Source organism: Melanotaenia boesemani, chromosome 16 (genome assembly GCF_017639745.1).
Source record: "Melanotaenia boesemani isolate fMelBoe1 chromosome 16, fMelBoe1.pri, whole genome shotgun sequence".
Lineage (NCBI taxonomy): Eukaryota > Metazoa > Chordata > Actinopteri > Atheriniformes > Melanotaeniidae > Melanotaenia > Melanotaenia boesemani.
The window spans coordinates 28,746,693-28,769,599 of NC_055697.1; the positions used below are offsets into that span (position 1 = coordinate 28,746,693).

Below are 22,907 nucleotides of genomic sequence, written 5' to 3' on the forward strand. Positions count from 1 at the left end.
ACACTAAAAAACCGGGTCAATCATTCATTACACATAAAGACACAGCCCATGAAGTTGAGACTCCAGTGTTTGTTTTTCAAAATTAAATTATTTACAGAGCAGTGTCACTTCCTGAGTACAATTTCATACTCTTATTATGGTCTGTAAATGTGAGCAAATATAGCCTTTAGGTTCATATGGATCCATTAATACAATATAATTTACATTTGTAACCCCTGAGAAGAAAAATCATAATTCTGAAGGCATGGCGGCTTTTATTTTGCCATGACGGTGCGGCACAATCATTTATGTAGTGGAAACCCTGAACACATTAACAGTTATTCAGCTTCTTCATAGCATAAAGAACATTTCTGGGAGGCTGAAAAGGCTAAGTTAACATAATCAGCCGGCGACACCAACAAGCAAGTTACTGGTAAGCAAATTCACCACGCTTCCGATCTCATTCCACATCACTGAATCCATTACATTTTCCATCCTCGGTGTCGTTTCTGAACAACTCTCCCAACTGCTGCTTGATTACAGTTTTCACCTGCATATTTTACTACCTGCAGTTTCTAATCTGCAGGAAATTTTCTTTTTGTTTTTGTGTTTAAGTTAATGTTTCAGTAAATTTTTTAATTCTTCTTTTATCTTTTATTCTTTATTCTTCATTTTTTTACTCCTTGGTTCATATCAGTCGGTATAAATTAAGATTTAAAGATATGAAATTTTATATATATATGTATATATATATACACACACATATACATATATATATATACACACACACACATATATATATATACTATAAGTCGCAGGACCAGCTAAACTATGAAAAAGTGTGACTTATAGTCTGGAAAATACAGTAATATACAGTATTTACTAGAATACTAAAAGTCACTGAGGATGAATCATATGAGAAACTGTTACAGAGATATACAATTATTCATAAAGTACTCCTTCCTTCAAGTCCTCTTTAAGTGAATTACAAATACTGACCTGTGAAAGTGGTTGGAAACTGTGCCATGTTTCATTCAGTCTTCTGCAGCTACACAACACCTGAAAAAACACATTAAGTAAACTTATGAAAAGTTTGCTCCATCACTTTCTAACATTATTCAATCAATAAGCCACAAAACTGTTTCTATTGTGATAGAGGATTACTCAAGTCTGCAGTGTTGGCAATCCCACCGGATGTTTAACAACAAAGAGCCAAATAATGTCTGGTCACCTGTCAACGGCGCTGATGCAGTCAACAAACTTAATCAGGAGGAAACATTTTCAGCAGGAGCCTGGAGTTAATTTTCCACTTGGTTGTCTTTTACAGCTGAAGTATAAATTTTTGTTTAGTCTGCTGTCCAGTGACTCTTACACGTTACATCATTATGGCTGTTACACTTCAACATATAATGATATATTATGATAAGCACATACAAAAACACATGGGTATCAATATGTTTAAATATCTTGTGTTGTGGTTCTATCGAATAAATATTTATAAATCACCATTGATTTGCTGTTATCTGGTATTGGGGCTAGTACTAATCAGAGGGAGACCAAACCAATTGCCAATGTCTGTACGTCAACAGCATGTAAAACCACTGCTTCAAATTCATTATTTTACTGACATTGTTGTTACCATATATTATGAATTAGGTTTTTTTCAACAGCTTGTTTTCAATGTAGTTTTTAAATGGAAATCGTCCAAATATTTTTGTTTTTTCACATATATATATTTTATCTGTAAATAAAACAATGCTGCACCCTCTCACATAAAGACTTCTGTCTAACATACCTAAAAAGAGAGAGGGGTAAATTATTATTTTTTATTCTAGTTGTATTAATCCCAGCTGGGAAATTCTTTCTCTGCATTTAACCCATCCTAGTTGCTAGGAGCAGTGGGCTGCCAGGATAGATTCCAGCGCCTGGAGAGCAGTTGGGGGTTAAGGGTCTTGCTCAGGAGCCCACAGTGGTTTACCTTAGTTGCCAGTCTGGGGACTTGAACACAGGTTCTCGAGACCCAAGCCCACCTCTGCAACCACAAGGCTACCACTGCCCCCAGACATATTAGAGGTTTGTTAATCAGATCCATATCTGCCTTCCTTCCCTTGTAACCTTGTGGCCTGCAGGTGACCTATAATAATCTAAAACACATTGAAACAGACAAGGGTTAACTGAGGGTGTGTTACTTTGTGTGGATTTGTTTTTCCCCAGTGTAATGTAAATAAAACTTTGTTTTCCTGGAAACTAAGGAGGAGAAGACACCCTATTAAAGGATTTGCTCACCCAAATCATGAAGAGCATTTCCATTTTCAGCTCTAAAGATATCAAACCTTACAGTTTACACTGCATTTGTCTTATGAAAGATAATTAAGTTGGTTGTTAAGTGCACAATGCTCAAATAAAAATACTAGCTGCAAAATACTTTTTCAGAAATAAGTACTGTACTTAGGTGACCTGCCACAATATTCACCCCTCTTGATGTTTTCTTCTACTTTTTTTTATGGATTTTTTTTTTAAAGATTTCATGTAAAAAATCTTCTTGGAAAAATATTCCAAATTGGCAAAGTGAAAAATATAAATGCTGGGGGTAAATACATTTGCAACCTGCTGTATATGATGCGGTGTACACACCGGTGATTGTTTCTTTCAGTATCAAATTGTTCTTGGCCTCTTGCAAAGTGTTTAATGGAGTGTCTATGTGGATTTGTGTGTGTTCCCCATTACCATCAGAGTGGCAGAACAAAGTAACCAGCTTAACTAGGTCAGAGGAATAAAGACCACCCTACACACACAGGCACATACTCAGAGTGGGAACTGGATAAATCCTGAAACTACTGCAACTACAAAACTTTGCTTAACTGGTCTAAACTGAAGATGGGAGAGAAAAAAAAATTCTGTGATAACCATCTGTTACAATTAATTAGTTTAACCATAATATGATGTGCAGACTGAAGAAAAATGACCCCAAAACACAAGTTTAATGAGACAATAATTAGATTACAAATTAACTTTTATGAACACTAACTAAATGCAGCAAAGAGCACAATTCTTTAACTTAACTACTTTTATGTTTTATGACTTATTAAACACTTTCTAGCAAATAAAACAGATTTTTGTTTTGAGTGAAAATGCACAAATCCTCACACTGAAGCAAACTAATAACAAAAACTATCCCATTTCAGTTGAGTGATGCTTAGAAGAAAATGAAGTATTCAATAATGTTAAAATACTATGATTTATGCTGCTAACTGAATTCATTAAGCCACTTCCTGTGTTTACCAACATAATATGAGTGTAACCCAGCCTTAGTGGAGCTCTAAGACTGTGGCAGGTGTAAATAATACAGTCAGCGACACATGTAAACTTGCAATCCAACAAAATGAATGATGTCTTAAGACAAATCGAGGCAAAAATAACATTAAAAAGTTCTTTGTTTTAGTTATCTTCAGCTGTCCTTTGTCAACCATGTGTACTTAAAGGCTTAATGTTCTGTTTTCCCTGGTGCTTGCTTTGTATTTGTGGGATTAGTCTGTATAATTAGAGCACTGGGATGTCACTGAAATGTATGTCTCTTATCAAGGCTTGTGGCAGATGCCAGTTAAGTCCACCCCCCACTCACACACACACTCAAACACACACAAAAGGCAGTGTCATAACAAGACACAAGGGTTCACACCCTGTCTTCTATTTGTCCTCCTCGCCCTCATTTTCGTACTGATCCCTCTTATATTCAATCTTTTCCATATTAAATTAATTAATTTTTAAAAACTTTCAACCATCTGATGTTCTATTTGATCTACAAATATAATCATAATCATTGATATATATGTGCTGGTGTCGTCTTGGCAGGTCACCCTTGCAAAATACACTATATTGCCAAAATTATTTACACACCCATTCATCCAACTAATTGAAATCAGGTGTTCCAATGACTTCCATGGCCACAGGTGTATAACAATCAAGCATTGAGGCATGTAGACTGTTTCTACAAACATTTGTAAAGGAATGGGTCGCTCTCAGGAGCTCAGTGAATTCTGGCGTGGTTCTGTGGTAAGATGCTACCTGTGCAACAAGTCCAGTCGTTAAATGTCAAGCCATACATCACCAAAAGCAATGCAAAGAGTGGGATGCAGTGGTGTAGAGTACGACTCTGGATCAATGGAGAAGCTTTCTCTGAAGTGATGAATCGCACTTCACCATCTGGCGATCTGATGGAAGAGTCTGGGTATGGCGGTTGCCAGGGAAACAGTACTTGTCTGACTGCATTGTGCCAAGTGTAAAGTTTGGTGGAGGGGGGATTATGGTGTAGTGTTGTTTTTCAGGAGCTGGGCTTGGCCCCTCAGTTCCAGTGAAAGGAACTTCAGCATACCAAGAGATTTTGGACAATTCCATGCTCCCAATTTTGTGGGAACAGTTTGGGAATGGCCCTTTCCTGTTCCAACATGACTGTGCCACAGAGCACAAAGCAAGGTCCATAAAAACATGATGAGCGAGTTTGATGTGGATAAACTTGACTGGCCTACACAGCGTCCTGACGAACACCTTTGGGATGAATTAGAGTGGAGGCTGAGAGCTAGGCCTTCTCATCCAACATCAGTGTCTGACCTCACAAATGCACTTCTGGAGGAATGGTCACAAATTCCTATAAACACACTCCTAAACCTTGCGGAAAGCCTTCCTAGAAGAGTTGAAGCTGTTATAGCTGCAAAGGGTGGGCCACCGTCACATTGAACTCATGAAGAATGGGGTGTCTATTAAATTCATACAAGAGTCAACGCAGGTGAGCCAATACTTTTGGCAATATAGTGCAGATCTCACTCTATGGGAATTTAATCTGGTTATATAAAGGTTTAATTAAATTTTTTTTTCGGACTCTACTTGTACAGGGTTCCAGGGACATCTCAGTAATGCACTTTAAGCTTTGGGTTTCCTTTTTCTCTCAGGTCTGCAGCCTTACGCTGACTTGGGTGCTCTAAATTAAAGTGGTACACAACTACTTTAGGGACTTTGCAGGGAAAAAAAATCCCAAACACACGTGTTACTGCATTCAAACTATGAATTATGAATCAATAACAACAACATTTAGTTAAAAATATTATGCTTTCATTACATTTATTAATATAGATGCTTTGTTTTATGCTATTACATACATATATCAGGTTAATAGATTAATTGAATATTGGACCTTGGCCCTCTTATGTTGAACTTGTATCTGCTCCCTTTGGGTCAAACATTAGAGAACTTTTAAGATTAATTATCAGGTATGCAGATGATACACAACTTTATATGTCTTTGTCACAAGATGACTGCAGCCCAATAGACTTACTATGTCAGTGTCTGGAGCAAATAAACCCCTGGATGAGAGATCGTTTTTCTAAAATTAAATTAAGACTAAAGTAAGATCATTCCGGTAGAAAAACAAAGAGGGTCAGCATTGGTAAACACCTGGAGACTCAGACTCTTAAAATCACCAACTAAGTTTGTAACCTTGAAGTGTTGATAGACTCATATTTGACTTTCAGCAGCCACATCAAAGCTGTCACTAAGAAGCTTTTTACCAGCTCAGAAACATCAACAGAATTAAAAGTTTAGTCTCCCAGAAAGACCAGTTTTACATAGAAAATACAAGAGAAGAATAAAAAATTCTGATTGTTTTACAAGACTGATAGGGATATAGCGTCAAACATTTACAAGGATAAACATATATTTAAACAGAGAACGCTGATTTTTATAGAAGATATAAAATCATTTAAAAAAACAAGAAGAAAAAAATTGGAAAACAGACTCTTTAAACCCAGCTCCCCTATAAATTATCCAAGGGAGTTATAGCACTAGAAACACTAGTGATCAAAATGTCATATCAAATTAGATTTAACATAAATAACTATTAGTAATAACAGTTTGTCTGCTATGCTGACAAACTCGAAGTCCTTAGGTCCCTCGTCTGAGGGAGTGATGATGTTTCAGTCAACATGAATCATGATGACATGACAGACAGAAAAGACCTCACTGGCTGAACACAGTGTACATGAGATTTGTGGTTGAAATTAGTAACTTTAAGCGTGATTAGGGTAACTTCTTACAGTCTTCACAACTGATTAGATTATAAAGTTATACCCAATTATTTATATGTTACCCAATTATTTTAAAGAATTTCATTTGTTGACTATATCTTCTATAAACACCTTATTAATAATTTTCACAATCTTTTCACACATCATACACTCCCTAAATACTCTTATACACAACATGTGCATAAACTTGCTGCTTCAAAAACACACATCTTTTGTTTCGTACTCACACACTAAAGACACACCCATTTTCAACACACACTCTGACCCTATGCTCTATACATCCATCTCTGTCTAACGCACACCATTACATCATTATCACACTGCTGTCAAATGGTGAGGCCTGATAGATGGCAGGACCCACATCCACCCAGGACAAACATATGATATTACCACTGTAGACTTTCTATCTCCTCCTTCATCGATCCAGCCTTTCCTCAAGCACTAGTGCCTTCACATCAATGTGCTGACCTGCCTTGTGGGGAGTTATTAAGACACTTGTTATACAGACCTCCATAGTCTTGAGTCAAGGTTTGCCCTCAATGTAGCAAAACTTAAACCCCTACTAACACGTTCTGCTGAGCTTTCCTTTTTTCACCAATATGGATGGACAGGGCATTTCATTGAAGAAGCATCAAACCTAAGGCAGAGTTTACTGCCTCAGTTGAAGAATGTAAACACATACACAAGGAAGTGATGGATCCATATCTGGGGGATGACATGACAGTAAAGATTTTTTTAAGAGCCAAGTCTTTGTCAAACTGTAGAAATAATTTTGGATGTTAAGTGCCAGGTTAGGGTAATGTCGGTCCGCTATCTCAACAATTTAATCAGTTTCAGACTAAAAATGTTGCTGCTTACATTATAAATCATGCAAGCCAGTAAATTTCAAGGAAAGAAAAAAAGATATATAGCTCACTGTGTTGAATAGATTTGCTGGAACAAATAAGATTTAACGATCCTTATCTTTAATTCCTCTCTAAAAACCAGCTGCACTTGTTAAACTTTATCTGGTCCTAGATTCTGGTTTTAACTTTCCGGTCTAAGCTTTAATTCCTTTCTAAGTGGGCTGCAGGTGATTTGATAGATTACCTAAATTTCTCAGCAAACCAAAATCTTGGAGCTTAAAATCATCATTACTTAAACTAGAGCTTACGGACCTAGCCAAATATGTATCTGTAATTAAAAGTCGAAGTTTAGGTTTGTTACGTGTATTTACAGAACACAGGTTTTGTAGGGTTTACCAGCAATTTCATTACATGACATTACAGTCATTTAGCTGATGATTTTATCCAAAGTGACTTACAATGGTTAGGCAGTAGCGTTAAGGGTCTTGCCTAAGGACCCAACTGGAAGGTGTTAGACACATATACATCCCCTGGGGGATTCAAACTTGGTCTCCCACATGGGATTTTAGGAGAATAGAACAAACCACCAACAAATAACAGGAAACATTAAGTGTTCAATATCATAATGTGATCAGTTTAAACAACTAGTCTCTACCATAACATGGTAACAAGATTCCAACACAGATCTTGGAATGACAGCAGAAACATGCTTCTCTAAAGAGTAATTACCTAAATTAAGGCAGCAGTTTAACAATTCCTTTTTATTTATGTACTACTTTTTTCAAATTAAAGTCCAAAGTAATCATTTACAAATGTCTTCTTTTGTCTAAACTATAATGCCAAGTCAAAAAGCATCGCATATTCATATTTAAAATCATGTTTCAGCATAATTACTGCAAAACTACAATGGTTTACTGATTATCAGAATGGTTACCTGTCCATTTTCTTTCCATCGATTAATTGTTTAATCCAGATAAAGTAGATTAAGTATGCAACTATGTATTTCTGCTATTTCATGAAAAACAAAAAATGTTGCATATATTACCATATATCACTTATTACCAAAGTGCATATGTTACCTGCAAATAGGACTGAGGGGAGAAAAACCCTTTTCTGTCAACATGGACCAAGTATTTTCATCTACAATTCTTCCACCTTCAAAAATCCTTGCCAGCATCCAGGTTGCCATGGAAACTTCCCTGATGGAGCGTCATCAGCCTGGTCCATCAATTCACTGAAATTACACGTTCACTAATGCGGTGTGTGTCAGTGTCTCTGGAAAGAGCATTTACTGTAACAGGACAGATCTGTTTTGAAATTCATCCTCACTTCCTGCATCACTTCAGCTGAACTGGCAAATGATGAAACGCTTCGCTCTACACCCAAAGACACTCTTTTGTTTCTAAAAGACAATATGATTCTTACAAGGTTGTTTTGCCTGGACAGGTAGGGCGGCTGTGATTAACATCAGTATTTATATGAGAGCAAATTCGAGGGTGGCTGTGACCGTCCCCACCCTAAAAGTCACTCCCTGCCCTAACAGTATAAACAGCATTGTCTATTTATCCGACTTGCCTCAACATATTTGACTATTGAGTCTAGTGTGAACCTCAAGTAACAACGGCCGACGTTAACGTTCACACATAGGCAGTGCAGATGCAGTGATTTCACTGTAGCATTTTTGGCTAACTGTAAATAGTGTTTGGGATTGGACCGTCCATCCAATTTTTAGTCGCTCAGCTCTTGTTAAAAAGACAAATACCAAGAATGCCTAAACTGGTTGACATCAAAGCTACGGACTTAAGCTTGTAAGCTACACTACCTAAAATGACCAACTACACACATAACGGTCATATTCCAGTGAAGCTAGCATGTAGGCTAGCCAGTTAGTAGCTAACGTCAGCTCGTAAGCCCGCTCAGGGACATTCTTTCACATCACCCATACTACTTTCTGCTCTTACCTCATAGTTCAGCTTCCATCGTTAAATGGTGGATAAAGTAGCTCGTTGCGTGTTTATGTGACCATATAATGTGATATCTACTACCAAAATAAGATGGTTTATCCCTGTAACCCTTTTCTGGTTATTCTCCCGTGGTTCAGAAATCCCGACCGACTAAGGGACAGCTGGAAAATGGGGTAACGCAACCAATATCTCGCGAGATCTCAGTAATGATTTCAGAAATATGTCACGGTCTCGCGAGAACATATTTCTTGCCTGGCTCACTGGGACGCTTTGAAGTAAACGGATTAATAGCACTCCTGTTGGTTGTTTCATTATGAAAATCCAGCTTTTAAACTAATTTAAAATGAAAAATTAAAATCTTAACCAGCACAATCAAATACCAGAAGTTAATTTTGTTTATGTTTGTTTTTATTTTGTCATTTTTTTAAGAATAGAAAAGCCAGCGCTCGTAGGAAAGAGCGTATTAAACTTAAACTAGTTTTTTTGTATTTATTTGTTTTTCCCGGGATATTAAACTCAGTCCCAATTAATCAGATTAACTGGGATTAGGAATATATTTTAAAAAACAAAAGACCAGACATTAATCAGCTAAATAAAATAGTTCAATTTATTTTGAAGATACACGGTAGAAAATCCATATTTACCCTAATTTGAAAACACCTCAGCATCTCGAGAATCGAAGCAGGCGAATGGACGAGGATAATGGAACTATGCAAATGAATAAGAATAAATACATTCTAAGAATTTGCATTCCTCACGCATGGGACTAAAACGCGCCTACGTGTTTGCAAATTAGACTAATATGACAAAATGAAATTTTTAAAAAACTAATTTGAAGATTGCATTTTCAAGACAGCAAAAAGAAACTATACAATTAAACCAAAATATGGCAAAGCTTCACCGAATAATTAGGCACAGTAGAACACGCGTTCTCGATCTAGTCTTATAGAAGATGAACGAACAAGATAAATAAATTACGTATTTAAACTGTAGAAGACGCAAATAACTATTTTAGACCATTAAATTGTCGCGGCAGTTTTAAGTCTCTTGAGCAGCTGTCGGTGTACATCAACAATGCAATGACTCTTAAAGCCGATAGGTGGCGTGAATGGGGCCGTCTAATTTGTTACTAGCATAAAATAAACAGCGAAGAAGAAAAGGTCAGCTGACACAAGCTAGCAGCAAACTGGAAACCATTAGTTTCAATTGAAATGGGAAAAACATTTAACTCCAGAAAAACGTCGTCCGATTTAGGTCATTTCTAGTATCTTTGGCTTCTGTATAAATAAAATAAAAATAAAAAGCAGAATGAAAGGTTTATACTGTCGAGCAGGTGTGAGTGATGCTGAGCCCAAGTTCGTTATTCAGGAAACGGTGGGTATATTGAGCTTACGGTGTTAATGGCATTTTTAATCGAGCATATTTCACTCCATTATACAATAAGGGATCAAATTTAAAAGCAAATTAAAAGTGCATTGCAAAACTGAAACTGTTCAGGTTTTCCCAGAGTTTAAATATCGTTGCTTAAACATTCAGTTGCGTTTAACGAAATCATTGAACGAAACATTAACTCGCCATTTATAAGGAGTGTTTAATTGAAAAATCTAATCATAGTTTGTGTTTCTAACTGTATAACAGAATTAGTTGGAATTGATATTGTTCATTTATCTTGATTGTTTGAGTGCTTGTTATTGTGATGTTAATCTGCCTGCTTGATCTCTCGGGATTCTCTCCAGACTCTCCCAGATGTTTTAGGCTGCCATCAGGTCAGAGTTCAGGTTAAGGCTTGTGGACTCAGCCCGCTGGACCTTAAGGTGCTAATAGCAATTCAAAGATCATGTCACTTGATTAAAGATAAGCACTAGAAGATTAAGGAAAATTATGTAAAAACTTGATTGTTACCTAAAGTTTAGGTAAAACTAAAGAATTCTCATTTCTAACCCTTTTTAAAAGGCTGGTTTTATTGACTTATTGTAAAGACAAGAAAAAACAAACAAAAAAGCAAAAGAAAAAAAAGAAAAAACCCATCCAAATAACACTGTTATTATTTTTACCACTCATTAATGTATGCGTCAGGTGATGTTTCTCCTCTCTGTCTGTTCCAGCTGTTCCGTGATGTGGGAATCCAGAGAGAATTCATTCCTGTTGGGAGAGAGGTGGCAGGAGTCGTCCTTGAAGGTTGCAAATTCTCAAACATAGCTTACTCTTTCTTCATTATTGTAACAAATATTAGCTAATAGGGATCTTTAAATAATCTTCACGGAGATTCATTAACACTGTTTTAACTGGTCAATTTGTGTTTTTCCTTTCATAGTTGGCCCAAAAGTAACATTCTTTCAGCAGGAGGATGAGGTTGTCGGTGAGAAATGTTTTAAAAGGAATTCTGGGAACTTTTATGTAGGATGGGAATGAGTAGAAGAGAAGAAGGTGATGGGGAGTCATATGGAGTTAGGCTTCAAGTTGGTCATTTTTAGGAAGACCGAGCCTGTTTTAGACCTTCACTGGTGGTTCTTCTTCTGTGAAGTTCTCCAATTTCCACAGAGAGATTCTGGATTTTAGACAGTGCCCTGTCTGAAAAAGGTTCCTCATACCTGAACGCTCAATTTGAATGGGCAGATTCAATGATGAATGATGAAGGCTGCTGTGCTTTTGGGGTCTTTAAATACAAAGTTTTTCTTCTTTTGAATCAGAATCATATAAACTGTGGAAAATTTAATGCAGAACATTTTCTTAAGATGTGTGACAAGTTGAGATTTTAATACTTTTTTTCCATTTTGCAAATATCCTTTTAACTTTGCTCTCTTCTTATTTTACCAAGTCTTACCTCCACTTTTCCAGGTGTCCTTCCCTTGGATTCTCCCTGCTCTGGACTCTGCGAAGTCATTGACATAGATGAATATTATTTAGGTAAGACCCTCACAAACAGTCACAAACACCTTTCACAAATGCGGCATTATTTAACCAAATGAAAATGCAACTATCATCTAATAAGATGAACACCTTCAATTTTCCGCCTTTATTGGGATTCCTTAAACTAAAAAAAACAAAAAAACAAACTTACTGTCTTATTTAAAAGTTTCAGTTTGAATTCTTATAAAAATCAAAAATGATTATGCAGTTCATTTAGGTGAAAAAATTCTAACACTAAATACACAGAATTCAGCATTTATTATAATAAAATCCAGTTAAAAAGCTTTTCTGTAAATGTGTTTCCGTTTAGTTCAAAAGCCAGAAAAGCTCAGCCCGGACTGTGTCGCGGGAGCACTGCGTGATGGCCTTCGTGCATACACTGCTCTGCACACACATGCTCGCATTGCAGCCGGACACACACTCCTGGTCATGGACGGTGCCAGCGTATGTAAAAAGAACATAATCATCAAGTCTGTACTCATCGATGTGTGTACGTAACAATCTCATCTCTTCTTGCCGTAAAGTCTTTCGGACTTATGTGCATCCAGTTGGCTTGTTATCACGGAGTGAAGGTTATGACGACGTCACACTCACCACAGAAACACACATTCCTGGAGCAGCTGCGTCCCAGCGTAGGTGTGTACCTGCCAACACTGGTCTCTGCAGTCCGGATTGGGTTTAAAATGTTAAAGAAAGATGTTCCCCTTTATGATGTACAACTGTTTTGCTTCCTTCTTTTCATGCACATGAAACTTTTTCAACCCTTCATCAACTCTTCATCTCCCTCTCTCCTCATCTTCATATTTTCCTCAGGTGTGCAGGATCCTTTAGTAGGTGAGATCTTCTGTCTTTCCAGCTGATTTAAATACTTGCTTCCTTCTTGTTTCCATGGTGCAACTGTGCAGTTGTACTTTCTATAATATTCATCTGTCTGATCCCACCATGACTTAATATTTTATTTTAAATAAGTATAAATAAGTATTGTAACCCCAGGGTTATGTTTGGATTTTCTCCAAGTTGTCTTGACATTAACAATCTGCTGCCACCTTGTGGATAATGTTGTGAACTGCATGCAATGCAACTTCAGCAAACTTGTTAAGATGTTTTGTAAAGATACCAGTTACTGTGGTAAAATTAAGACAAATGGTCACACTTTGTCAAGTTTTAAAATGCATGTTTTTAACTCATTTTAACAAGTGTCTGTGTCTTTGTGTGTGAAGCCAGAGTTATTCCAGTGCACAGTGGACCGTCAGATCTGCTGTCTGTGGTTCTGGAGGAGACCGGAGGGCTCGGAGTGGATATTGTTGTTGACTCTGGAGGTGATGAGCATTTATGTGTAAAAATGTAAGAGTTTCAAGGTTTCTTTGTACAAACAGAAATTCAAAGTTTTGTCTTTTCATTTATCGGCGTGTGAAGTCCGTTTACACGAAGAAGAGGAGGAGATGGAGGAGAAGAAATTACTCCCACATAAACATGACATCATCAGCATTCTGGGTGTGGGTGGACACTGGGTCACGTCCCATCAGGATCTGCAGGTGAGACCGTGTTGGACACAACAGCAGAATTGTGTCATTCTGTATAAATTATTTTGCTGTTGGGTTTTTAAAAAGATAAAAATACACTTTAAATCATAAAGGTTTTCTGGTGCTATAGTGCTGCAAGCAAGGAATAAATGAAAGCTAGATTTTATTTAAGAACAATCGTAAAATAACAATCTTAAGTTTGCTGTCGAAACATTAATTACCAAAAGTCTGGACGAGTGAAAGTGTAACAAAGTTTATTAAAGTAAGACATGTGTCATCCGACTCGCATGAAGTCAGAGGAGACTCTGAGTGAGAGCACATAGGAAAGCTGTTTTCTACCCCGTGTTGTCTAAGGGATCATCTTGACCAGACAAGGCTGAATCCTCCTTTGCTGGGGCCCTGGAGATACTGTCGTAAATAACAGGACTCATTGTAAAAAACAACCTGTGATATCTTGATAAATTTTAGATATTTTAGATTTGTGTCTCCATGGCTTCAGCCCAGTACCAGCCTGTATCAAGCTCAAGGTCCCGAGGTCATATTACACTCAGAGAAGATAATTTTAAGATTAATAAACCTTAAAAGCGTATTAACACATCATGTAAAATGTATAGTGTTTAATAAAATTGTTATACAGTAACAATCAGGGAATAAAATAATAAAGTGTGATATAAAAGAAAGAATGATTGGTGTAATAAATGAACTCTTATTAAAGTGAATATATGAAGCAATCAAGTATAATAAGGAAAACTTCTTTTACCTTTGACTTATTGTTTTTTTGCAGTTGGATCCTCCAGATTGCAGATTGCTGCATCTGAAATCAGCCTCTGTGTCTTTCCTCAATCCTGAAGTCTGGACAGCTTCATCAGCTCAACAAGGAAGATATCTCCGTATCCTGTATTCAAAGTGTCTTATCTAAAACATGCATGCCGCTCTGTAAGGTCTCTATAAGTCTTTAACAGACAATTTTCAGATATTCTGAAGGATATTGTCGAGAAGATGTCAGCGGGTGTACTCAGGTAAAACTGGGTAACTCAAACTCCAATTAACCAACATTTAATTTATTCAGTTACTTTCAGTTTTTTAAATAATATTTCTGTGATAAGTCAGGATTGCATCCCAGAATACTGAGCATAAAATAAATTAAAAATATACATGTTAGTGTAATGTGTTCTTCCAAGAAGCAGTAACCATCCTAATCAAATCCAACTCATTTGTCTCTGCAGACCTCAGCCAGAGGAAGCTGTTCCTCTGTATGAAGCCACGGTTGCCATGGAGACTGTCCAGCGTCATCCAAAGAAAAAGGCTGTTGTTAAGCTCTGACCAAAATAATCACAATGACTCCACAGGACCAGCTCTTTTGCAGTTAAAAGGTCCAATTTGAAGGGTTTCAGGATGTCCAGTATCCCCTGCCTATACCCCCCTTCCTTACAAATGTGTAGGAATGACTATTGGCTGCAAAATGGTTTCACAGGAGCATGTGCCCATTGGAAAGATGGGGAAGACGAGCTGTTGCATCCATGTACATATTAAAATCTTTAGCTCCCCCTCTCTAGGCTGCAGTTCACCTGACAGGACACAATTATCACATTTTATATCCAAACTTCAGCAACTGTGTGACTCCAGGTAGCTTCCAGACCACATTGAATCTGGCTTGTAGATGCCACAATATTGAATTTGACTCAATAAACACAAATTCTACGGGAAAAAAATCCGACTGCAGTTCTGGTTATTTGTTGAAGATGTTTTTGGTGTAAATATGACAAAATTACAAAACCAACTCCAGCTGATGCGGCCATTACGGAGTGTGAAGTTACTGTGGGTCTGTTGATGTATAATCTCTAAAAGAATCCAAGTACTGAAAGGAAATCATCTTTTTGTGTTTAAAAAAAATAAAATCATAAAACAGCACAATTAAAAGCTGAGTATAAAGCACTTCAAGAAGCTGTCTGGAGTTCAGTCCTTCATAGAAAAGGCATTTGCATTTGGTTGTTGGTGTACCCATTTCATTTCATACATAGGTCTTTTAGTATAACATATTTATTGGGTTAAATCTGGGACCTCGGGTAATAAATTTCATGTCATCTCATGAGTAAATGTGTGCTGGTAAGACAAAGTCCCTTGAATCCTTAAAAAAGGTGATTTAAGTAATTTATGGTGACTAAATTTGACATTATGTGATCTTGTAATGGAGCATCTATCAGTACGTTGCACAGACAGATGAGCAGGAGTCTAACAACGCCTCAAATATTAAAAATCTCATTACATGAATATTTCAATCAGTAATCATTTCTAAGTCAGGCTTAAGAAAGAAAATGTGGGATTGTTCCATTTGCTTTGTTCTAACAACCACAGTTTTTTTTAATCTGATAAGGGATTGAAATGCTGATATTTAAAAGTGTGTAACTATGATATTCAGACTGTACTACCTTGGTCATTTTAACCAAGTTCTAAAAACATTTAGTCTGAGACTCTATATTACACTATATTCTGATTTAATGACTATAAAACTGATTCATTCCTTCAGTTTTCTTTTACATGATGTGGACATTTTAAATCTCAACATACAGATTGTGGTGCAGTTTTGGTTTTGTTAAAGAACAGATTGTTTTTCATTTAAATGCCTGACATTACTTTTTTGATCCGATGTGAATAGAAGGGATTCCATCATTTTATATTGATCATTTGCTTGTGAATTGATGTACTCCACAAGATAGATGGTGTTAAACTCCATACCTGTTGTGGTTATTTTCTGGTCACCGGCTTCGTCTGTGTCATTTCATAGCCCATTGTCATGGAGCCTTTTTGGCTAATTTAAGTTTATTGAATGTAAACATTTCGGCATAATTCGACCTTACACCGCGTCATCCAGGTATAGTCCCCTGACTACAACATTCATTTTGGTTTGATGCCAGTCAGACAAACATGTTTTTGTGTAATTTAAGGCCAATTTTTCATCAAATGCCAAGTAAATTCCTGAGTGTTGCAGTGGGCTGATGTCCTTTTGGTACATATTTGGGATCGGACCATGTCATGTTACATCTCCAACATTCGGTTGGCATGACAACAGGTTGTCATTTTGTTTGAATGAACCTCCCAGCGTCTCAAGACAACTTCCCAAGATGCACCTCTCCTCCTGCCGCAACGATCTGACGGTGAGTAGCTGCTCCCTGATCGGCTGCTCACATTCTTGGAGAAGGTGTGAGATCTAAATGTGCAAACACAATCAAACAGACAAACATTAGGACTCATGTTACATCACAGGAAAATAGTTTGATTGGTGTGTGCGTGCACCTTGTCTAAAGCTTTGTGTGTATTTTGTAGTAGTCGCTGACAAAGAGTTTTAGCCGTGCGGAAGCTCCATTCCTCCATCTCTTCACATACAGTCTGGCCGAGCAACGCTGCCCTCCAGTGGTGACTGTAAAGTAAAACACCACAAAGACACGACTGATCAAGTCAAAGGATGCAGAGTTTGATTTTAGTGCAGAAAAAGTGACTCAAGTGTGATCTTACTACAGCGCTTGTGGCAGAGACAACAATCTGAGAGCAGTCATCAGCCTCCAACTGGGACCTTCAGTGGAAATGGTGAGATTACTGCCAGGAAGGAGGAGAAATGCGATAAATCTCATACAGTGGTGCCATGAATTTCATACTTCTGCAAAAAAGATATGATCTAAAACATCACCAGGTTTCCACACAAGTACTAAAAGTAGATACAAAACAGCATGAGCCAATATTACACCTCTAAGTGTCATGTTTATGTAAATCTTTAAGATCTACAGTTTCTGAAGGTGAAATTAGAGATGAAATCAGAATCAGAAAATGTCAATTTTCCTAGAAATGTATTCTGATATGTATAATCATGCCTAAGAAAGAATCAAATTAGTTAGAACGCTTTTATGATACAAACTACAAAATAATTTAGTCAAACTTACTGAACAAATGGGCTTTGTTTTCATGTAATAATGGTAGTAATCAGGGGATCTTATTAACACATTAATGGCAGTTTTATATAATCTTATTCGTTTACTGGAGTTTATTAATATTTTATGACTCGTGTAATAAATTATGGCATTTTGGATCATGTTTTTTGCAGAAAAAAAAGTCCTAGAATTTAAAAACTTTCATGAGTTGACTAAATATACAAATGTCAGAGACTTACTGAAGGAAATTATTCTCTCTGAGAAATTTAATCTTCTGATCCAAACTCTTATCACCTCTTAAAACATCACACAAAAGATCTGGGGAACCACAGAGAAACAGGAATAAGCGTCAAATTTCAAGCCACACATTTTCATTAAAAACATTTCTTGTGAAGTAATTTTTAATCTCACTTTGTTTTGCTGAAAAGTTTATGTAGTTAAACATTTAAATGGATGAATTTCATGGACATTAATCTGCGCTGCCTCTGATGAAGATTTACTGTAGATATAATTTTTTCCGCAGTTTACCTGTTTCCACATACACCACGCTGTGGGGGTTGTTGGTGGCAACAAATCCGTACTCTAACAACAGTCGCTGGTTGTCATGGGAACCATAGTTAATGAAGGCCTGCTGGAAGCGTTGTGTCCCAGAAACACTCCTGATTTCATAACATCTGGTCACATCATTGAAACTTGCTTTTACCTGGTCCAAAAGATTTTTGAGAAGATTTAGTAAAGTTTCTTAGGGATTATCAAAAAAAAAAACAACAAAAAAAAAACAGATCCAATCTGATCAAAGCGAAGTCAGGAGGCAGGATGGATAGTTTACCTGCACATCAGGGCGGTGGTTGAGGAGGTCCAGAAACGGAGCTAAAGCATAGTTATCCTGCCCAGACAGGAAGTTGTTGGACGGATGGGACATGAAAACAGAACGTGTGTTGACGCTACACCAAGCCCACCTGAAGAAAAAGGTCAAAGCTAAAATACCTTCAAATAATGCCTCTTTTATTTTTACTGGTACATACAGGTAACATGTTCTGTTACTGAATGAAGTTTATTCTTGAATACCTCAGTGCCTCATAGGTCAGAACATCCTCAGTGGGCTGGCTCAGAATCGGCTGCAGGGACCTGAACCAACAAATCAATCACAGCTTGAATGCCTTTCAGTTCTTTTAATGCATTTAAGAATCAGAATCAGAATACTTTATTAATCCCGGAGTACCCCAAAAACTTAACAATGCACAGAGTAAAGTCATGAAAACACCAAACAAAAAGCACAGTTTCAAATCACATACAGGTCATTTCTGCCTCATGAGGAGCTCCGTATCATCATCAGTATCTTTCAGTATGACACTAACCACTACCAAGATGCTGGTTATCAGCTGTAAAGGCCAGGACTGATGGAAATCATGGATGTGGAGCTACATATTCCTCACAGAGAGGGAACTGCAATCCTAAACAAACTGAACAAATTCAAAGTCTCCCTCTACTGAAAATCAAGTTTTAAAAATCATTAACAAGTTCATAAGATGTTTTCTTTATAAGTAACAGACATAAGACATATAATGAGCGAAGTCAGCTGTCAACGAGGATTTCTGCAGATAAACACCTACAGTCTCAGGAACGTTCCTGACTGTAGCTGCAGCTATTTTTCATACATGATAAGAAAACTATAAAATAAGAAGCTAAAGACCTGTTTAAACTTATAGGGAGGCATATCTGTATGTGTCACTTTCTCTGACTGAAAAACACACACACACACACACACACACACACACACACACACACACACACACACACACACACACACACACACACACACACCAGTATGTTCAAGATGTGCAAGAAGTTTGCAGTGGAAACAATTCAGACCAACAACAGCAGATTCATAAAGACCCTTTACCTGTTCTGCAACTTAAGAACAAAGATAAAAACATCTCCAGGCAGAAAGTGTATGTGGCCTTATTTTCCTCTAACCTCCTGCCTACATTTGTTTTAAAAAAGCAACTAGAAAAGGATTATTAATATTTTTTTAATCATTTTTAATCATTAAATATTTTTAAGTTGTTTTTTTTTAATAAAAATTCATATGAATGAATTTTAGAAAGAGGCCCCGGCGAAGACCCAGGACAAGCTAGATGGACTACATCTGTCGGCTGGCCTGGGAACGCCTCAGGATCCCCCCGGATGAGCTGGTGAATGTGGCCGGGGAGAGGGAAGTCTGGATTTCCCTACTTAGGCAGCTGCCCCCGTAACCAGACTCCGGATAAGCGGCAGAAGATGGATGGATGGATGAATCTTAGACATTTACAGTCATCAGCAACTTTATCCGGTCCACATGTTGAGTTGCAAGTATCAGATCAGCCAATCACAGGGCAGCAGCTCAATGCATTGAGTCATGTACTGCTCTGGTTGAACATCTTGACATGGTCAAGATGTTTCAGAAACTGTCGATCTACTGTGATTTTCACACACAACCATCTCTAGGGTTTCAAAGAATGGTCTGAAGAAGAGAAAATATCCAGTGGTAATAACTCTTGCTGTTGTTAGAGGTCAGAGGAGAATGAGCAGACTCGTTGAAGAAGATAGAAAGACAACAGGAAGTCAAATAAGCACTGGTTCCAACCAACGTCTGCAGAATAGCATCTCTGAACACAACATGTCCACCCTTGAAGCAGATGGGCTACAGCAGCAGAAGACCACACCGGGGGCCGCCTGTCAGCTAAGAACAGGAACCTGAGGCTACAATTCACACAGAGTCCCCAACATTGGACAATAGAAGATGGAGAAATGTTGCTGGTCTGATGAGTCTCCATTTCAGCTGCTTCTGATGGTGGGGCCAGACTAGAGCAGCTTTGGAATGTGGTGGAAACAAATGCAGCCAACAAATATGGAGCATTTTTGTGATGCTATCATGGAAATATGGAGCAAAATCTCTGAGGAATGTTTCCACCACCTTGTTGAATCTGTATCACCAAGAATGAATACAGTTCTGAAAGTAAAATGGGGGTCTAACCGGATACTAGCAAGCTGGACCTGATGAAGTGGCCGATGAGTGTATCTCTTACTTATAATTATTCTAACTCTTCAGAAAACAGTCCTTCTTATCTATAGGTTTTGGTGTACACACCTGAAGAAGTCCTGGCTGGTGGAGTGCATCTCATGCAGAGCCTCCCTCTGCTCTACAGCGCGCCTCTGCACACCGGCGGGCAGGACAGCCATGACTTCATCTGTGAAATAAGCCGGGCAGGTGTAAGTGTCGGGCAGCACGCTGATGTAAGGGAACCAATCAGAGGCTTCCCCTCTGTGCCGCTCACACACCAGAAAGACACAGATAGCCAAAAGAGGTGAAAGACGGGGCTTCCAGCTGCAGAGAGAAACACCAGGACAGTTTGATTTAACCTCACTGTGACCAGTATAGGCTGCGTGTAGCTGTTTTACAAGTCACCCTAAAACTGTTCAATATGAAGTTAACTGTAAAATAAAAAAAAGAGGACCAAAACAATGCTTCATGACACATCAAATGGCAGAAAAAGCAGAAGGTTACTGAAAAAAAAAACAAGTTCACATCTTACCACTTGATAAACTGTCCCAGGTCGCTGTCCAGAGCTGTTGCAGCTGTGATAAGACAAGATTCTGGCAGTGAAATGATCAGCTCACCAGGCTGAAAAACAGAAGCAAAGTCTTATCCTCATTTCAACATGGCATCACAACACACCACTAAAACCCTGGACTTAACTGCTGACTTTCTCTTCTTAATACAGCCGCAGAAATGTATTGAATAAACAACAGAGAGATACCACCATGAGCCACTATTTACTGTTTTGAAAACACTCAAAAGATGACAAGAATTTCTGTGTTTGGAAGCAAAATACAAAGAAATGAGGGGTGGGCTCAAGGACCTTATGGAGCAACTTCAAGATATTTTGCATTGCTGTTTATTCTAATTAAATTATTAGTAATATTAGCTGTATTACCTTTATAGTTTTCAGAGTCTGCAGCCCTCTGCCTGTGTCTGAACGAAGAGGGATTTACACACATAAACTGTTAGTTTTGTATCCGTAGAAACAACTATTATATTCACAAAAACTTCATTTATATCTAAATACCACATTTTAATATACACGTAGTAAGTTGCTCTGTAAGTCTTTAGTTTTTCATATTGCGTCAAACAATACACAGGATACTAAAGATAAATCAAGATAGCAGTTGTACCAGTGAAGACAGCCGGCTGCAGCAGAGTTGAGGTGAATCCTCGTTGGTGAAGAAACTTCATCAGCCTCACAAATTGCAGCTGGTGACACAGTGATACTGAAGACACAGAAGTAACAGCGATGTGTATGAAAGACTGAACAGCTTAGAGTAGTGAAACATTTTTTTGTTCGTAACATAATCTACTTGCTACCAGACTGGATGGTGCTTTTGTGTTTCCCCCTCCTCTTTCTTGCAGTTCGTCCAGCTCTGTGTCTACAGCCACCCATGTCCCCCATCCAGACCTGTGATGGATAAACACAGACACACCTTAACATATCTTCAAAAATGACCTATCAGGCAGATCTCAGTGTGTGTAGAAGTGACACATTACAAGGTTCTGTCCTGGACCATCGTTTTTCTTCTATATAGCTATAATAGTCATGAAGGAAAAAACATTTTCCATTTCCACACTTTTACATGTCATACTGTTACTGCTCTTTGTCTGATTCCATCACATCTACAGATGTAAATGTTTCAGAAAAGCACAAGAAGATGTCTTTACACAGAATTTATTCCTGCTTTCTAATCCTGGACCATACTGAAGTAGGAAAAGGTAGTTGATGTATTCCCCATCATGCAGAAAAACTACATAAGTCCTGAGGCTGATCACCTTAAATTCCTTTAGGGTAATTTTATCACTTTAAAGCAAGCACATTAATATTAACATGTTCTGATTGACTTTAATATGAAACTTTATGATCACTAACGTTGATAACTTGTAATATGCAGCACCAGTCAGTTAGGATAAGCTAACACATTTAAAATTAATGGATGGGTGCATCCAAACATTTTACTAGTTCTGTATAGCTGGTAATTTTACAGTCGTACATGTTTTAACTGAACTGCTCCTGTCATGGTTAGAACAATATTATAAAGCAGAATGTTTTATTTATTTATTATTTTCCTGGTTAGGCAAATGCTGAATAAACACATACATTTACAGTATTTTCCACTTTATCTGGGGACTTTCCAATCTTAAATCAAATCTTAACTTTTTTATTATTGTAACTGCCAACATCCAAAAACATCATTTATGTCCTAGATCCTGAAGAGAACAAAGCCCCTGTAACAAAAACCTTTTTCACACCATACATGTAAAATTTATTTAAAGGCTTTATGCCTCAGCCCGCTAACTCAAAAACATTAAAAAAGGAAGTTTGACGCCAAGAATTCTATACAATATGGCATAATATCAACAGTTTCTACATTATTAAAATGTGGCAAACAACTATTAAAAACACAACATCTTTTAAAAGAACATTTAAAAGAAATCTCGAAACCTAAATCGTAACCTAAATATGTAGATGAATACAACAAAATACCTAGAGTGTCAAATTTAGATCTAACGCCTCGTCCTCATGGATGGTTTTGCTGCTACTGATGTGTGCAACCTTGTTTTTCCGGGTATGCGCACTAACAATGCGCAGCCGCA

At 37.5% G+C, this 22,907-nt stretch overlaps 3 protein-coding genes across 8 annotated transcripts in view; 1 reads left to right on the forward strand and 2 right to left on the reverse strand.

Annotated features, from left to right (window-relative positions):
- itsn1 (intersectin 1 (SH3 domain protein)) overlaps positions 1-9,029 on the reverse strand; it is a 55,890-nt gene extending 46,861 nt beyond the window's left edge. For all 4 annotated transcript variants that reach the window (XM_042011068.1, XM_042011067.1, XM_042011070.1 and 1 more), the window contains exons 1-2: positions 8,863-9,029; positions 979-1,038 (exon numbers count right to left, since the gene is read on the reverse strand). In XM_042011068.1, coding sequence (XP_041867002.1) covers positions 979-1,006 — 28 coding nt within the window. In that variant the 5' untranslated portion in view covers positions 1,007-1,038; positions 8,863-9,029. The remainder of the gene's footprint in view (positions 1-978; positions 1,039-8,862) is intronic.
- Positions 9,030-10,015: 986 nt separating this feature from the next.
- On the forward strand, positions 10,016-14,646 carry cryzl1 (crystallin, zeta (quinone reductase)-like 1). 3 transcript variants are annotated; one of them, XM_042010864.1, is made up of 13 exons: positions 10,016-10,239; positions 10,602-10,679; positions 10,971-11,043; positions 11,180-11,224; positions 11,704-11,772; positions 12,086-12,219; positions 12,300-12,411; positions 12,589-12,609; positions 12,996-13,094; positions 13,192-13,310; positions 14,083-14,188; positions 14,272-14,327; positions 14,525-14,646. In XM_042010864.1, the coding sequence occupies exons 1-12, from the start codon at positions 10,174-10,176 to the stop codon at positions 14,319-14,321; spliced, it is 972 nt and encodes a 323-aa protein (XP_041866798.1). In that variant the 5' UTR covers positions 10,016-10,173; the 3' UTR covers positions 14,322-14,327; positions 14,525-14,646. The 3 variants fall into 3 exon arrangements, with proteins under 3 accessions (XP_041866798.1, XP_041866796.1, XP_041866797.1); XM_042010862.1 differs by having other exon boundaries at positions 14,272-14,317; XM_042010863.1 differs by lacking the exon at positions 12,589-12,609 and having other exon boundaries at positions 14,272-14,317.
- Positions 14,647-16,097: 1,451 nt separating this feature from the next.
- setd4 (SET domain containing 4) lies at positions 16,098-22,880 on the reverse strand. Its single transcript, XM_042010861.1, has 13 exons — positions 22,798-22,880; positions 21,627-21,717; positions 21,437-21,532; positions 21,199-21,236; positions 20,797-20,885; positions 20,352-20,588; positions 18,290-18,349; positions 18,051-18,180; positions 17,750-17,924; positions 17,461-17,539; positions 16,812-16,892; positions 16,593-16,716; positions 16,098-16,506 (listed from the first exon to the last, which is right to left on the reverse strand). Exons 2-13 carry the CDS (start codon positions 21,709-21,711, stop codon positions 16,330-16,332), a joined length of 1,371 nt encoding a protein of 456 aa, XP_041866795.1. The 5' UTR covers positions 21,712-21,717; positions 22,798-22,880; the 3' UTR covers positions 16,098-16,329.
- Between the last annotated feature and the right edge of the window lie 27 nt (positions 22,881-22,907).